Consider the following 18957-nt stretch of genomic DNA (forward strand, 5'->3'; position numbering starts at 1 on the left):
GTTACATGCCCGGGTTGTGGGCTCGATCCCCAGTGTGGGGCATGCAGAAGGCAGCCAATCAATGATTCTCTCTCTTCACTGATGTTTCTCTCTCTCTCCTTCTCCCTTCCTCTCTGAAATCAATAAAAAAATTTATTTAAAAACCCCACAAAACCATAATATTAACTGAAAGAAGCCAGATATAAAAGAGTATATACTATATGATTCCATTTATATAAAATTCAAAAACGGGCAAAACTGAACTATGGTGATAGAAGTCAAATTGTAGTTACTTTTCAGGAGGGAAAAGGGAAAGATTAAAATGGATTTAGGGAGGCTTCTGGAATGTTGTAATATTCTACTTCTTTACCTGCATAATGGATACAGGGGTGAATTCACTTTGTGATAATTTACAGAGCTTCATACTTATGATTTATGTATTTTTCTGTATGGATGCCATATTTGAATAAAAACTTAAAATAAAAAAATTATTTCAATAAAAAATTTTAATTACATAATTTATATGTAATATGTATATAACACATATATACATATATACATTTATACAGGGTGGAGCAAAAGTAGGTTTACAGTTGTGAGTACCCGAAACATAGTTTATTCTTATATTATTTATTAATTATTGTATTCTTTCCATATGAATAAGTCTAAAACTACTTTTGCTCTACCCCGTATATACTCTCACACATACAAATATATGTGGTAACATGATTTCTTTCATCCACTTAATACAGAATATATTCAAGTGAAATTCTTGTTAGCCCTACATGTAGAAAGCAAATTAGTGAATAAGTAAGCAAAATACTTATTTATTGGACAACCTTATCACCAAAAAATGATTAGCACTTGAAACACTCTTACATAGTAAAAGATAGCCAGATATAACGATATTTATGATAACAGAACACACCACCACCTGTGTAGTTTTGCTCCTCTTAATACCCCCCTGCCAAATATTTAGCTAATCAAGTCTCCAGATCCAACTACCAATTTACAGAATATAAAGACAGAAGAACATGTTAAACTGCACCACAGGAAAAGAATTAGCAATACCCAGAATATGGGAAACTTTATAGGATAAACTGCCAGGCATATTCAAAAAATAAAATACAAGGCAAAAACAAAACAAAACAAAAAACACAAGTGCTGGGGCTACATGAAGATTTAAAAAGACATAAAACATATCAACTAACTATTGGACTTTATTTGGATACTGATTCAAACAAACTGCCAAAAATACATAGATACTTAAGACATTTGAAAAACAACTGGAAATGTGACCTTGACTGCATATTTGATTTTACAGAATTATTTATAAAGAAATTTAAGGTGTGAAGATAGTATTGTGGTTGTAATTGAAAAAAATATTTCTTCCCCTTAAAAATATATTAAACTAGAGGCCTGGTGCACGAGATTCGTGCACTGGGGTGGGGGGTTCCTCAGCCCCAACTGCGCCCTCTCACAGTCTGAGACCCCTCGGGGGATGACCCCTGTGGGAGTGCCCCTCAGCTGGAAGCCAGGCTCGCTGCTCAGTAGTGCTGCCTGAGCGGCACTCCCCTTGGGGGAGCGCACGGACCATCAGGGGGCAGCTCCTGTGTTGAGTGTATGCCCCTTGGTGGTCATTATGCATCATAGCAACCAGTCATTCCACCGTTCGGTCAATTTGCATATTAGGTTTTTATTATCTAGTAGAGGCCTGGTGCATGAAATTCGTGCACTTGAGGAGAGGGCCCTCAGCCTGGCCTGCGCTCCCTTGCAGTCCAGGACTTTTCGGGGGATGTCTGCCTGACGGCTTAGGACATCCTTAGCACTGCTGCGGAGGCGGGAGAGGCTCCTGCCACCGCCGCTGCACTCGCCAGCCATGAGCCCAGCTCAGGGATTCTGGCTAAGCAGTGCACCCCTGTGGGAGTGCACTGACCACCAGGGGACAGCTCCTGTGTTGAGCATCTGCCCTCTGGTGGTCAGTGTGCATCACAGCAACTGGTCATTCTGCCATTCGGTCTATTTGCATATTACCCTTTTTTATTATCTATAATAAATAAAAGTGTAATATGCTAATTAGACCGGACATCCTTCCTGATGACCTTCCAGACAAAGCTGTCGCGGCGGGGGCCAAGGCAGAGGCAGAGGCAGCCGCAGCGGTGGCGGGGGCCAAGGCCCTTGCACGAATTTTGTGCATCGGGCCTCTAGTATAATTACAGAGGAAATGTTATAATGAATTGGATTTGCTTTAAAATAATACAGTATAAAAGTAAGTAGATAAGGGTATAACATACAAAACTAGCCACAGGTGTTAACTGCTGAAGCTGGGCAGAGGGTACATGAAGGTTCATTGTACTATTCTGTTTAATATGTTTGAAATTTTTCATAATAAAAAGTTAAGCCCTAGCTTTTTTGGCTCAGTGGACAGAGCGTTGGCCTTCGGACTGAAGGGTCCTGGGTTCAATTCCGGTCAGGGCACATGCCTGGATTGTGGGCTCAATCCCCAGTAGGGTGCGTGCAGGAGGCAGCCAATCAATAATTCTCTCTCATCATTGATGTTTCTCTCTCTCCCTCTCCCTTCCTCTCTTGAAATCAATAAAAATATATTTTTAAAAAATGTTTAAAAAAATCCTCCATGTTCCCCTTAAAATGGAGACTAAAATTTCATTACAAAAAGAAAATATAATTGGAATAATGTCCTAAATAAAAATATAAACTCTAAGAAGTAGTATAGAAAAAAGTATCTTAAAAAAAAGTTCTGATACACTGGAAGCTCCTCAAGAGGAATGTTATTAACTTGATTGCTGCTATTCTACTCATTCAGGATCTTCTTTTTATTTCACTAGGTTTTAAGGGTAATGATTGATTCTTATATAGTTTTCTGTTAGCCAGTATCTTATACAATACCTTTCAACAGAAGGTACTCAAAAAATAATTAATGAATGGATTACTATTTTTATTAAATCCTTACTCAAGCCATCTTCCAAATTATGACCATACTGCCTGGTATCAAAAGATAGTTACCTACAACCCTGGCTGGGCGGGATCAGTGGGTTGGAACATTGTCCCATACACCAAAAGTTTGTAGGTTAGATTCCCAATCAGGGCACATACCTGCGTTGTGGGTTCGATCCCCAGTTGGGTAGCATACAGGGTAGCGGGGAGGGGTTGTGGCAACCAGTCAATGTTTCTCTCTCTCTAAATAAGTAAATAACATGTGCGTATAATGAAACAGTGTCCAAAAAGATTATAGGGTCTAAGAACCTTTTAAAAATATATATTTTTATTGATTTCAGAGAGGAAGGGAGAGGGAGAGAGAGATAGAAACATCAATGATGAGGAAGAATCACTGATTGGCTGCCTCCTGCATGCCCTGTAGTGGGGATCAAGTCCACAACCCGGGGCATGTGACCTTGACCAGAATCGAACCCGGGACCCTTTGGTCTGCAGGCCAACCCTCTATCCACTGAGCCAAACCAGCTACGGCTAAGAACTTTTTAAGTGGTGATAACCTATATATCCTCTTGTATCTTTTGAATTTCAAAACATTTCAAAAAACTGAATCCATCTCAATGAACACATAAAATTAAAACTTTTAAAATCAATGGCAAAAATTTAGTAAGACTTACCTAGCAGGGGGAATTCCTCTCTTAGAAAGGTCCACTCTTACTTTCTCTCCCACATGTCTATAAATCTCCACTATAGCCAATATTGCGGCATCTCTCACCTGCCAAAGAATTCAGAACTTTAAAAAAATATATGAGATACAATAAAATACTTCACATCAAAGTAACATTACACAAGAAGACAAACTTGAATCTCCAAGTTGGTTTTAATATCTCTAAACTCCTAAGAGATTCTGGCAGGTTATCAACAACAACAACAAAAACCCACAAAACAGTAAGAGGAATGCCAAGAAACCTCTAGAGAAACCTTGTAAAAGATTTTACAAAAATCTAAAAAACATGTAAATAAAAGTTACTAAAGTGGCTTTTAAAAAGTCTTCTTTTTGTAATAGGATTGTATAAGCACTGCCAATAATGAATACAAGTCATTATCACGGTTAATATGTTTTCCAGCCTTTCAAGAATGTGGCCTGGTCCTAGCTAGTTTGGTTCAGTGGTTAGAGTGTTGGCCCGCAGACTGAAGGGTTGTGGGTTCCATTCCATTCAAGGGCATGTACCTCAGTTGCAGGCTCCATCCCCAGACCCCTTTGGGCACGTGCAGGGGGCAACCAATAGATATGTCTCTCTCACATTGATGTTTCTCTTCTCCCCCTCCCTTCCACTCTCTCTAAAAATCAATGGGAAAAATATCCTCAGGTGAGGATTAACAACAACAAAAAATATGGCCTGAGCGCAAACAAATATTTATACACCAATGTTCTCAATGTCATTATTCAAAGTAGCCAAAAAGTGGAAATAACCCACATATCCATGCACGAATGAATGGATATTAAAAAGTGGTATATACATGCAATGGAATAGTATTCAGTCTTAAAAAGGAAAGGAAATTCTGACACATGCTGCAACATGAATGAACCTTGAAGACATTGTACTAAGTAAAATATGCTAGATGCAAAAGTACAAATATTGTATGGTTCCACTTCTATGAAGTTACCTAGAGTAGCCAAATTCCTACGGAGAGAAAGTAAAATATAATTGTGAGGAACTGAGGAGTTTGAGGGAATGTGGAGTTACTGTTTAATGGGAAGAAAGTTTCTATTTGGTAAAATGAAAAAGTTCTGCAGATGGATGGTGGTGATGGCTGCACAACAATGTGAGTGTACTTAATGCCAATAAACTGTACACTTTAAAATGGTTGAAACAGTAAATTTTATGTTGTGTATATTTTACCACAATTAAAAGGGGAAAAATGTGGCCTAAAGACAGGAATTTGGAAGATAACTAGCTCTAATTCCCCTGCAGAGTTCACTGTCAGAGAGCAAATGAAGAGACAGAACTCCTTACAACCTCTGGAGGAGAAGCTAGCTAGGGACTAAAAGCAGGGAAAACTTTATGCAGGGTATTTCCAAATGCACAAGCTGTGCCAAAAAGGTTACAACTAAGATTCAACTCTACTAGAAGGAATGGGATCCAGAACACACCCCTGTATTATGCCTACAGTATATGAAGCTCAGGTAAAAAAAATTTCTAATAAATGATACATCACTGGCACAAATTCCCTTTGTTAAATATGGTTTTGACTGTTGCAAAAAAGTTGTTGTTATGCCACTCAGAAATAAAGGGAGCTGACAACCTGTTCTCACAATTAGTACATAGGACTACAAAAGGGAATCCAAGTTATTTGTTACTCAATTTTTCAAACTCAAGAGCTATACTTTAGCCCTGGCCAGTGTGGCTCAGTGGGTTGAAGCGTCGTCCCAAGCACCGAAGGGTCAAGGATTCCATCCCTGGTCAGGGCACATACCCACATTGCAGGTTCGATCTCCAGTCCAGGTGCGTATAAAACACAACTGATGAGTGATTTTCTCTCTCTCTCCCTCTCTCTTTTCTCTCTACAATCAATGAAAAACTTATCCTGGGGTGAAAATGTAAAAAAAAAAAGAATTGTGGCTTAAAAGTCCCATCTATCCTTAATACTAGCTAACAACTAACAAACTTAAGCAACTTAAGTGAATATAATATGTTCTTAACTAGATTTGGTGGATTTTAAAGAAAAAAATGAGGTGAAATCTTAACTTCACTAACCCCTTTCTACCCTCTCTCTTCTTTTTAAAATAGACTAAGTAGGGGACATCTGTAATACTTTCAATAATAAAAATAAATTAAAAAATAAAAATAAAATCAATTAAGAGCACTAGCAAAGAAGCCGTAGCCAAAAAATTAGTCAACACTTAGATGTAAATAAAATTTTACCTGACTGTTGGAATCTCCAAATAGGATACACAAATGTGGTACCAACTTGCTGAGGACTAGTGGTTGAGCTCCAAAACTAAATATAATTTGAAAAAATAAAGAGAATTTGGTTTCAATCAAACAGTAAGCAAATATCCTTTGCTTTCTTCTTGTCTGTATTAATAAGACAGATATGGTAGAGAGCATGGGCACACATTATTAAAACATGAAGGTATGAGACACAAGCAAAAACTAATTCTAAACAATGTCAAATATGCAAACTTGAGTAATCATGACTGACAATGAAAATTGTCAATACAAGATCCAACAGAGCAAAATGTTCAACCAATGGCACTCTTAAACCGGGCAAATTCTCAATGACTCAAGAAAATTTGAGATTTTGTTTTAAAATAGTGATTTTTTTTAGACTCTGGATCTCAAATTTGCATTCCAATAAAATCTTTATTTATGTATTAATTTTTGGTGAGGTCATGGGTTGAAAGCAAATGACAGGAGAGCCAAAAAACACAAAAGTTGTGCAGACTGAATGCACTTACAAGCTCTAGATGGCAGAAAGGACCATAGAGGAATAAAAGAAAATAAATGAAGGTATAGTTAGAGGAAAGGAAGTAACATTACAGGAAAAGTTGAAAGCTACTATATATGACCTATCTTGTTGCACAGAACTTAAAAAAATAATCCAGAAAGAGAACAAAACTACAGTTTACAATTTCTTCAGATTGGAGCTCTTAGCCCTGTGGCATCTATGCTATCAGAACTCTGCACACAGCTACCAGATTCACTGTCTAGTTACCTGGGAGTCTTGTTCAGTCTATGATTTTCAAAACCACCCACATTGTTCTAGAAAGCTCAGGTGGGGAAATGGCTACAATATCTGAAATACCACTGAGCTAAAACCAGTCCCAAACTAGGTCCAGAACAGAAGTAGATCCTAAGTTATATAAACATATTTGCTATATGACCATCTACTTTGGGTAGCAACTATTAACATGCTAAAGAAAAAAAAGAAAAACACTTCTTATAACTAATAAGTTTAAATTAACAACCTGAAAGATAACAATATGTACACAAAAAATTAACAAAGGTATCAAATAAAATAAAAACTCTTGTACTTGAGATCAATTAATAACTACTTAAAATTTATTTCCATAGCTCTCCTCGAGCTCTGTGAAATGGATATTACTTTTTTAAGAAAAATGAAAAACACAGGCAGCTGTTTTCAGTAATCATAAAACTTACATGTTTAAGGTTTCAATAAGACACAGACACACGCCTTCTCGAGATCGAAAATTCTTGTGCTTAAAACCAGAAGCCAACTGTTCCCAAATGTGCTATTTGAAAGAAAAGTAAACATGTATAACAAAATATTAAATTACTCATGTCAAACTTACCAATCTTATTGGTAAATGAATTTTCCCCTTACACTATTCACTTCTCTACAAGTTTTTCTAAGCCAAATTTTCACTGATGTTGCTCTCACCCAATTTTTAATATCTTAATTACATTTTTAGTTTTTATTTCATATATTTCACTTTAGAATTAAATTATCCTCAGACAAACTATGTCCAACATTCAAAAACATTAGAATTTCCAAGGACAGAATTTGTTCTAAGCTTTAGAAATCTTCAACAACAATGCTACCATTATAAGTCCAATAGTCCAGTAAGCATTTAAAGGGTCCAATGTTGCCTAGCAACTACTACAGGCTGTCACATGGAACAGGCTTTTTCAACATTTTAGAATTCAGGCTTTTCTCAGATCAAATACAGAAACATATTTGAGCATGTCATTTTATTGTTAACCACTATAATTTATTTTAGAAAAAGCATAGATAAACCTAGACAAATAATCCAAAACAATTACATGAGTTTGGTATAAAAAGGAACCCAACTTTATTTTTCCAGCTATATGGCCAATTGTCCCAATCAATTCTTTCTCCACATTTAGAAATATAATTTATTAAATTCAAGTGTGTACGCACGCGCACACAAACACACACACACACACACACACACACACACACACACACACCTTTTCCTGGACTCTATTCTTTCTGAACTCTATTCAGCTCTACTAATATATTTCTCTCTTCTCTCACTCTCTGTCAAACTTTCTAGAAGGTAACTTGGAAGTTTACAAAACAGAACAAAACAAAACAAACCTGACTCTGCAACACCACCTCTGGAACATTATTCTATACTAGAGGCCCGGTGCACGAAATTCGTGCACGGGGGTGGGGGGGAAGGTGTGTCCCTCAGCCCAGCCTGCACCCTCTCCAATCCAGGTAGGATCGGGCCTAAACAGGCAGTCGGACATTCCTCTCACAATCCAGGGCTGCTGGCTCCCAACTGCTCGCCTTCCTGCCTTCCTGATTGCCCCTAACCGCTTCTGCCTGCCAGCCTGATCAACCCCTAACCACTTCCCTGCCAGCCTGTTTGCCCCTAACTTCCCTCCCCTGCAGGCCTGGTCACCCCTAACTGCCCTCCCCTACAGGCCTCGTCACCCCTAACTGCCCTCCCCTGCAGGCCTGGTCACCCCTAACTGCCCTCCCCTGCAGGCCTGGGTCCCCCCCAACTGCCCTTCCCTGCAGGCCCGGTTGCCCCCTATTTCCCTCCTCTGCGGGCCTGGTCACCCCTAAATGCCCTCCCCTGCAGGCTTGATCGCCCCCAACTGCCCTCCCTTGCAGGCCTGGTCCCTCCCAACTGCCCTCCCCTGCTGGCCTGATTGCCCACAACTGCCCTCCCTTGCAGACCTGGTCCCTCCCAACTGCCCTCCCCTGCTGGCCATCTTGTGGTGGCCATCTTGTGTCCACATGGGGGCAGCCATCTTGTGTGTTGGAGGGACAGCCAATTTGCATATTATCCTTTTATTAGATAGGATTAGATAGGATAGAGGCCTGGTGCACTGGTGGGGGCCGGCTGGTTTGCCCTGAAGGGTGTCCCGGATCAGGGTGGGGGTTCCCTTGAGGCATGGGGCGGCCTGGGCGAGGGGCCTGTGGTGATTTCCAGGCCGGCCACGCTCCCTGGCGACCCAAGCGGAGGCCCTGGTATCTGGGATTTATTTATCTTCTATAATTGAAACTTTGTAGCCTTGAGTGGAGGCCTGGGCAGGCGGAAAGCTTGGCCTCCTGCTCTCTCTGTGGCCTCAGCCATCTTGGTTGGGTTAATTTGCATACTCCCCCCTGATTGGCTGGTGGGCATGGCTTGTGGGTGTAGCAGAGATACAGTCAATTTGCATATTACTCTTTTATTAGATAGGATGTATGCTTACAGTTTTGTCCAAAGATACATGTACAAGGATATTTCCTATAGTACTATTTGTGATAATAGCAAGTCAAAAACAAGTTAAAATTTGAACCATTGAACAAGGATTAAAGGATACCCACCATACTATGAACAAGGACTCTGGTTAACTCTGGGGAAACAGTTTACTTTTACAAAGCAATACTCTTTGGCTTTTTTATAAATCATGTAATATTATAATTTTTAAACTGTATTTTAAATGATAACACATAATACCATTATGTGTATTGCAAATTCTGATCTTTTTCTACTTAACATGGGCTACTCTTTAAATGTTTGTATACATGTCACCTAATTTCTGCTCCTTTCAAAACAATTCCATATAAGGGCAATTTTTTTTTACTGTATTCATAAAATACAGGTCACTGTCATAAAGTATATATACCTTATACAATTAGTAACTACCTGTTAAAATAAAAAATGTCTTCCTGTCTTTGTAGGAGTTGCAGAAACTAACATAATATTCATTATTTCTCAAAATAAGCTCTTCACTGAACATTTTATAATAATGCAGATAAGAAAAAACTGAAAATCCTAAAAAATAATATTATCAGTATACTGTCAAGTCACTAAAATCTCTGAGTTAGCTTTTTAAAAAAGCATTTGAGTAGGAAAAAAACAAAAAGTTAAATATAGATATTTAATCTTAAATTTCAACTTCTTTAAAGTATTAGCAACAATTGTTTAAAATTTCAGCTTTCATGTCCCCTGGGGACTGACTTGCTGTGATTACCATCTATCCTTACTGATATTTCATCAATAGTTAGCAAAATAGGAATTTTAAATGTAGGCCTACCATAGGTGGTGCTACTTGGTCCATTAACTTCAAGAGCAGAATCTGAGCTTCATCACGAATTTTGTCTTTGGCATCTCCCAGTCTGTCTATTAAAGCTACAATAACTAGAGAGAGAGGAAAAAGAATAAATAAGCTATATTTTATAAAATTACAAATAGCAATTGTTTTCATAAATTAAAAGTTATGAAGTAAGCAAATTGTTTTCACTTCTTTTTTCAGGAGTATAATAAAAAATAATTGAGAAGCAAGCTCAACAACACTTAAGGAGAAAAGAAATTACATTCTTTTTGGTAGGAAATGATTATAGAGTGAGAAGCCAACTATACCAAATGGAGTGATGCCATTCCAATATTTAAGATTAATTAAGGAAATGATTGTGTAAGAAAACAAGAAGTCCTCATTATAATCATAAGCCTAATCATGAGGCAACACAAATACCTGACAATTGGAACAATGTAAATCCTTCTCATCTTGCTTAGATGTATTGTTAACACTAGAGAAATTCATCAACATCTATAGAACTAGCTATTGTGGGACTCTGGTTCTGATAGCTTCTGAGAGGCAGTCCAGGACAATAATAAACCTTCCCGTTAGAGATAATTATATACTAAGAACTGAAATATCTCATTTAATTCCACTGCCTCAATGTGACCAGTCAGTACATTAAACCCCATCTGACCCTCTTTGCGTCTGAAAAATAAGTGATATATGTAATGCCTAGAATTACTCTCAAGTCTAAATACTGTCTGTAACAACTAATAATAGGAGCTACTATAGGGCAGGGGTCACAAACATATACACCTACAGCCAGAGAGGTATGGGAAATACAAAAAATGAACCAGGTCTAAGAACTACAGTATTCCAACCTTGCTGTATTATAACTGACATTCTCAGTTTTGAGGAGACAAGAGGAGATAGGAAGGACTTAGGAACTGAAAAGCTCATGATCCAGACAAAAGGGAAGCTACAACACAGCTTCAACCAATAATTAGTTACATGTGGGAATACAAGGTTGGGGTTGCCAGATTGGCCAATCTTTCAAAACAAATCATAAATATGAATTTTAATGTAAAACTTCCTAATGTTAAACATTGATTCAATGTTTTAAGAAAATACATAAATAAAACATGTTTACAGAGCAAATATTTAAAAACCTATCCTAGGATTTTAAGCAGGAGACTGATGTAGTAAAAAAAATAATAATCTTTTCAGAAGGTATCCCACAGAGAATGAATTGGAACTAGGCATTAATTTAAAAAGGAACAATAAATACAGGAAAATTCACTAAGATGCTTCTGCAGAAAGGATAGCTAGACGATAAAAATAAAAGTGGAAACTGGCAGAATTTGGTGGCATACAAATATGAAGAAAAAAGCTGACCAAAGATAATTCAAAAATAAGTGTGATACATTATGAGACATTAACTTAATCCATAGGAGAGATTAACAAACATCTGAGGTTATCCTTAAATGTTTCTATATAATCAGAACCAAATCCACTCACCAAAGCACTCCAAAGGTACATGAAGGTCACTCAGGTTTAGAAAATAGGTCAGAGCCAACTCTAATCCTAACTACTACACAAAGAAGAGCATTGTACTGGTATAATGCTCTTCTTTGCAAACACACTGTAAGTAAGTGCTGTTCAAAGTATGGCTGGTAGCCCAGGACCAGTCTACAAATTGTCTGCAGTAAGAAAAATTAAGAGTGTTTATAAAATAAAGTTTTTAAAACAATCTGACCAAAGTAATTTTGTTTGTTAAGTCTAATAATAACAAATTGGGCCTTGCATTTTTTCATTTCATTTTGCTATAACCTATTTTTATTGCATTTTACAAAATACTGGTCTGCAACAAACGAGCAATGAAAGAACTAGTCCTTCACCACAGAAAGTTTGAAAAGTGGTGCTATAAGTTATATTATAAATTTTTAATATGTTACAAAAAGAGTAAAAATATAGTAAAAATTTTGAAAATATAAAGTAAAAATCTATTACACTATACTTAGTAAGTTTCTTGCTTTTGTTTGTCTCAAAAGGAATATAATTATCTATTTGACTATGCTTGAAGTCTTTTGTGTCCAGGTAAACTATAATGCTATTTAGCAGATCTCCGAGTTGTACAAAATTACATTTTTGCATTTACAGATAATTCTGTTAAACAAAAAATAAGGAAAAAAATCAGTATGTCAAAACCTACAATAATTTTACTTTATTTTTTAAAATATATTTTTATTGATTTCAGAAAGGAAGGCACAGGGAGAGAGAGAGAGAAACATCAATAAGAGAGAATCATTGATCAGCTAGCTACCTCATGCATCACACAGGGGATCGAGCCCACAACCCAGGCATGTGCTCTGACTAGGAATTGAACTGTGACCTCCTGGTTCTTAGGTTGATGCTCAACCACTGAGCCACACCAGCTGGGCGGGCCTACAATGATTTTTAAATAAATAAAGTTAACTTACCCATTGCTACGTAGGACTTAAATCGTGTTGACAATCTGTCCACAAAGGCACTTAAAATTTCCAATCCCATTAATGATATCTACAGACAGAAAAAAATTTTAATGAATACAAATTACCTATGCATACTTTAATACCAATTTACAATTGTTGACATACAAAGACCTTCATATAATATACAAGAGGCCTGGTGCACGAAATTCATGCACTGGGGGTGGGGGGGGTCGGGGTCCCTCAGCCCAGCCTGCACCCACTCACAGTCCAGGAGCCCTTGGGGGATGTCCGACTGGCAGCTTAGGCCCGCTCCCTGTGCAGGGAGCGGGCCTAAGCCATCAGTCGGACATCCTTAGTGCTGCCACGGAGGCAGGAGAGGCTCCCGCCACTGCAGCTGTGCTCGCCAGTTGTGAGCCCGGCTTCTGGCTGAGCAGCTCCTACGTTGAGTGCCTGCCCCCTGGTGGTCAGTGTGTGTCATAGCGAACAGTTGTTCTGCTGTTCAGTCGATTTGCATATTAGCCTTTTATCATATAGGATACTATCAAGGTGATGCCGACACTGGAAAGCATCATCCTCCAAAAGGCAAAGGGGCTGTGATTTTCAGATTCCAAAAAAAGATTTGAAATCCTAACAGGGGTCCTCAAACTACGGCCCGCAGGCCACATGTGGCCCACCAAGGACATTTATCCGGCCCACCGGGTGCCACTGCCTGTCCTGCTTAGCAGCCGACTTGTCCCGGGTCCGCAGTGCGCATAGGAATTTGTTCATAGTTGTTTTTTTTAAACTATAATCTGGCCCTCCAACAGTCTGAGGGACAGTGAACTAGCCCCCAGTTTAAAAAGTTTGAGGACCCCTGTCCAGCACATTGTTTAGCCTAGCACTTGACTGTTATAATATAAATGCTATTTATTATTTTCTCCATTTTTTTTAGAATCAACTTAGTGTTTATAGTTGCAGATAGACAATATAAAAAAGTGAAAATAGAGCTGACAAATGATAGGATACTGAAGAGGTTTATAGAAGGACAGAAAAGGAAAAGGAGAAGGAAAATTCTCATCTCCCTAGGTTTAAGTACTCCTCCAATAATTTACCAGGTCTGTGACCTAAAGCAAAATACATCTTTTCTACAAAATGAGGAAAATAATAGTACTGCCTTTATAAGGCCACCTTAAAGATTAAAATGAGGTAATGCAAATAAACCACCCTGAGACAGTGCCTGATGCTAAGGACTCTTTAAATGGTGGTTATTATATTTAATTGCACTTTAAAGGACATTTTATTGTCATAGTACCATTTTAAATTTTGGGGACTCCTAAAATCACAGGACTGTTCTTACCACAAGTCAAAAGCCAGTGTGTGTGTGTGTGTACACATGTATTCCCATATTTTTAACCTCCAAGACTGACCTCTCCATTTCAATCAACAGCACCCTCTATTGGTGCCCAAGCAAAGCAATTATCCCTAGTTCTCTCAACCCTCATACTCATTCCAATGGGAGGTCCTATCCTATCCCCAAACATATTCCAAATCTTCTACTGAGCATTGCCAATGTGACCAAACCAGCCTTAGCCACCATCATGTCCCTGCTCCTCCTGCTGCTCCTTTTCAGAGTTCAGTCTCCACAAAGGAGCCACCCCTCTACATAAAACTCTCCATTGATTTAGAATAAAATCCTATACGTCTCTTTCCACCTGTCTCCCCAACTTCATTCTCTTAACATCTCACTCATTTGTAAGCTCTAGCCATACTGGCCTTCTGTATGTTTAACAGAACTAGGGCCTCTGCATTTGCCGTTTTCTCTGCCTATATTTCACTCCTATATTTCTTTCATGTCATAGTCAAATTTCACCTAACTTCTTTGACTACGCAAAATAGTCTCACCACACCCTCATTCTTTCACATCAGTTGATTTAGAAGCACTTGTTACCTGAAATTATCTAATTTGTATACTCATCCATCTTCTTTCTGATAGGATCTCCATGACAGCAGGGATCTCACTCTCCAATCTCATTTAAGTCACCCTCTCATGAGGTCTTCAGTGACCAGCTGTTTAAAATTCAAACATCTGCATCCTGCCCAACACTCCCTATTCTCGTCACTGCTTTTCTCCAAAGTAAATATCACCTTCTAACATACTGATGTTAGTTTATATTCTTCTCCCCCACTAAAATCTACATCCATAAAGGCAAGGATTTCTGTCATTTTCCCCCCTATTGTATCAGAAGTGCCCAGAAGACTGAGTGCTGCTCATGGTAGGTCTTCAATAAATATCCAAATGAGGCTGAATGAATATTGTTAGTCTTGTTCACAGCTGGATTATCAGAATCTAGAATACCCAGCACATAGCATAGTCACTTCCAATTGATTGATGTGATGGCAGTTAAGACACTCAAATTCTGAGGTGTTATCAAATCCAAAGGAACATTTTATTTTGTTCAGCATAATTTAAAATTTAACTACAACTGTCTATTTGTGTGCACGTTAAAAAATTCTGACACACTTTCTCCAAGAGAAATGTTTTATTGTATCGTGAGTAAAAAATGATGACCTAATTTGAAGCAACTAAGGTTATAAATAACAAACTAATTAGAATGTCCTCTAACAATGTCAGAAAAGCTTCTATACAGCATTCTGTAGAAAGGAGAGAACTAACGATTCTGGAAGGAGAGAGCAGAATTGGTGAATTAATGTCTTTGAGTAGGCAAAAGGGCATAGGATCTAATATGCATGTGGAGGGATTGGTATAAGATAGACAATTCGTGCACTGTAACTGAGAAGAAAGTAGAATATATGGGGACAGCTACAAGGAAGTGTATAGATAAGACGGTAGGAGACTGAGGCATCTCTTCTGATTGCTGAAATTGTCTCCAGCAACAGTATCTAGTGAGGAGCATGGAGAGAATGTGTAGTAAAGAGATGAGAACTTGGGTCAGGCACCTGATGGATTCTAACTCTTAAATACTAGTTAAAGGAAAAACACAGCACTTGAGTGAAGTAGTGCAGAGCGACTTAAAGAAAAATTGAGATACTGTGGTATTATAGAAGCCAAGAGATGTGACTGCTCAAATGCCATTCACTGATTGTACATCTGAAAAGTGAAATGACCCCCAGCCAGCAAGCACTAAAGAAAGGGAGTAAGCATTACTAAGTTAGTTAGTACAAGGGTCTCAGGGTCTGAGAAGTTCTAAATGTTATTACTAAATGTTATTCTTGCTAAATGTTAAAATGTAGCATAGCATTTTGCAGGTACAGCTGTAAACAAGCTAAGTTTGACAGGAACCTAACAGGGATATGTGCAGCCAACCACAAAGAAGAAACCAACATGCAAATGACCAAAGAAGTGTATTTAAGCAATGGCTAACACTCCCTTCCAAGAGACACAGCTTTGGACATGAATCCGGTCTCCTTTCCTTGGTACAAGTAAATGAAACTACCTTGTGACAATCATGTCTCCTCTTTGAATTGAGTTCCGAATTCCCTAGCATTACCAAAAAGCTGACTTTCTGTAACAGCCTATGCTGCAACATAAAATCAATTATCTTCGTGTTTATATGCCCTTCTTAAAGTATAAGTAAATTTGGCTTGTTTCTTCCAAAGAAATAAGAATAATCCCCACACAGTAGTGATATGTAATTAAATATTAACTTTTTCCAAAGTTAAAAAGGAGATAGTATGTAATGGAGCACGAAGGTAGTAATTTTCAAACTGTTTATTATCCTGTAAAAGTCAATCCTTTCCAAAACTCATACAAATTTCACTATTAAATCTTCATAATAACTGTAGTATGTCTTTCTTCTCTATGAGGACAGTTTTCACAGTACAGCCTATTCACTGAATTATAACATATATTACCAAGAATACTTCACTTCATCCATAGGAGGTTTGGGCCAGTATTTTAAAGCAACACTGCCACCAGAAGACTAGAAAGAAAAGTAACTGCTAAAAAACTACAACACAAGCTAATTACAGCATTTTTACCGGGTCTCCCGAAGTAGCTCCATTATAACCTGCCTACTACTACCGGCTCATCAGAAACACTTAATCTTTCTTGTACCTCATTCTCTTATGTATTTATTTATTTTCTGCATCAGCTGACCTGCTAGGACACGGTTTCATCTCCGAGGTCAGGCCTCAACTGCGTGAAACCGAAATGACAGCGAGCATTCAATTCCTTTCTGTCGACAGTAAATAAAAAGCAAATACGTAATGCCCTGGAGTTAGCATCTTGTTATTAAGATTTAACGGCACCTAAGTAAGCTCTAAAAGATGCTTTAGAGATGAAGAACACAACCTTCCAGACACAAAATTTATAAAAGAAAAAGGAAACAGGAGATTAAGGATAAAAATCACTTATTAAAGAGGGATTAACTTGACATCTCTTTGTAATACCTGGATTCTAACGTCTTATGTCTCGGTCTAGAACAGTGCTTACTTAGGGACGTACAAATGTAAAAAAAAAAAAAAAAGAAAAAGGCTTCGAGCCCTTTATGTGAGTTATCACCGATTTTTTAAAAATTAATGATTAAACATTGTGTCCTAATGCCAATAACGCAGCACCATGTCGGGGAATCGCTGAATTTGTCATTGTTCACAATTACGGAAAAACTTGGTCGTGATGGGAAGTCAGTCCCCTGCTCCGATTCGGAGAGGCAGGCTCGCCCGAGGACCCGCGGGTCCCCGGGTTTCCCTTTCCAGGGTGGTTCCGCGGAACCCGGTGCCCCCAAGGGGGCTCGCCGGGCCGGACCCGCACGTCCGGAATTAAAGGGCTGGCCAGGGAGGGCGTGCCCAGCCCGGCCGCGCCGCCGCCGCTTACCCGGTAGTTGCTCGAGCCCACCCAGCCGGTGAGGGCGTCGATCGTCTTGCCCAGGCTCCCCACGTCCTCCTCCAGGTCCGGGATGGCTCCGGGGAGGCCGAGGTACAGCAGCAGCTCCTGGCCGACCTGCTGGCGGCCGCCGACGTCCTTCTGCTGCACCTGGGCGCTGAAGTACTCCATGCTGCGGGGCTCCATGGCCGCGGCCGCCCGCCCGCCCGCCCGCCTGCCCGCCAGGGGCCGACTTTCGCCGGGGGCCGCCCAGCCGCCAGTGCGGGTCCCCGCGGGAACGGGCGGGACGCGCCGGGTCGGGCCGAGGGGCGGCTCGCGGGGCTCGGCGGGCGGCGGGAGCGGCGCCAGGCGCCCAGCGGCCCCCAAACTAGTCAAACTCGGCGCCCCCCGACACCCAGCCCGCTTCAGAGGCCGCGGCCGCCGGCGACGTCAGCACGCGCGTGACGTCAGCACGACGTCGGCGAGCTTCCGCGGGTCTAGACTAGAGCTCGGCGGCGGCGGCGGCGGCTGCGGCGGCGGCGGCAGTGACTGCTGGAACCGCTGGGCGAATGGGAGCCCAGGCGGAGGGCGTTAGGGTGGCACTCGCTCGGCAATCCCTGGAGCCCGGCTGTCCTCCGTCACCCGCTATCACAGCGCCCTGCCCTCGCCCGGCAAAATGTAGAAAGTTTCCCAGTTTTCCTCCCCTTAAAGTCAGCATTTGGGAAAGTAGCTGGTATTTGGGAGCCCTCTTCCCCAGCCCCGCTCCAGTTTGTTTGTTTGTTTTTACCTCGTAGAATACACTCCTTCCTTAAAGAAACATCATGACCGGTTTCCAGCCACCACCACTACTGATTGGGTGACTGTGCCTTTTTCATTTTTAACTGCGTTTTAGTTTCCATAGAGTAAAATGCACAGATTTTAAGTGTACAGTCCATGAGTTCTGGCAAATGTATTCACCAGTGTAAACCGCCCCCCCCCACCCCCCCGCAATGAAGATGTAACACATTTCCATCACTCGGGGAACTTCCCAGTCAATACCCACTGCTCCCTAGGCAATTCTAATCTGATTTCACTTTAGCGTAGTTTTTTCTGTTCTTTTACATTACATAACTTCATAGAGTCTACACTTTTTTTTTCCAAATTTATCTTTATTGTCAAAAGTATTACAGAAGTGCCCTTCTCCTCCCCTCCCCACCCCACACACACTGACCCCCTCCACCCTGCACCCGCAGATCCCAGGCCTTCACCACACTGTGTCCACGCCTATGCATATATGCATGTAAATTCCCCGTTAATGTCTCCCCACCCACCTCTCCACCCCCGCCTTCCCTCTGAGATTTGTCAGTCTGTTTCAAGCTTCTGTTCTCTTTTTGAGTCGGGTTTCTTTCTTAGCGTAATTTTTTGGGATTCATCCCGTGCTGTTGTAGTGTTAGTCCCTTTTGATTGCTCAGTATTATCCATTGTACGGAAGCATCACAATTGCTGACTCATTCACCTGGTTACAGACATTTGCTTTGTTTCCAGTTTTATGTAATTATATATAAAGCTGCTATAATCATTTATGTTCAAGTCATTGTGAGGACAATTGTGTTCATTTCTATTGGGTACAATACCATGGACTCTGTGGGGGATAAAAAATAATAATAATTTTTCTCCCACCTTCTAAATTCTAGCTGGGCTAATCAAATTAACAGATGAAAACCAATTTCAATACATGTGCCGGGGGAATTCACATAAGTATAAA

At 39.9% G+C, this 18957-nt stretch overlaps 1 protein-coding gene across 30 annotated transcripts in view; it reads right to left on the reverse strand.

Moving 5' to 3' along the window:
• The window catches only part of CLASP2 (cytoplasmic linker associated protein 2), a 149307-nt gene extending 131670 nt beyond the window's left edge, over nt 1–17637 (reverse strand). For 15 of the 30 annotated variants that reach the window (XM_080673650.1, XM_080673645.1, XM_080673642.1 and 12 more), the window contains exons 1-6: nt 17226–17532; nt 12422–12500; nt 9957–10060; nt 7098–7189; nt 5859–5934; nt 3609–3706 (exon numbers count right to left, since the gene is read on the reverse strand). In XM_080673650.1, coding sequence (XP_080529776.1) covers nt 3609–3706; nt 5859–5934; nt 7098–7189; nt 9957–10060; nt 12422–12500; nt 17226–17420 — 644 coding nt within the window. In that variant the 5' untranslated portion in view covers nt 17421–17532. Of the gene's footprint in view, nt 1–3608; nt 3707–5858; nt 5935–7097; nt 7190–9956; nt 10061–12421; nt 12501–17225 lie in introns of all 30 variants that reach the window. The other 15 variants (XM_080673652.1, XM_080673649.1, XM_080673647.1 and 12 more) reach the window with 3 other exon arrangements.
• Nucleotides 17638–18957: the final 1320 nt, after the last annotated feature.

Source organism: Plecotus auritus, assembly GCF_963455305.1.
Source record: "Plecotus auritus genome assembly, chromosome: 6".
NCBI classification, from domain to species: domain Eukaryota; kingdom Metazoa; phylum Chordata; class Mammalia; order Chiroptera; family Vespertilionidae; genus Plecotus; species Plecotus auritus.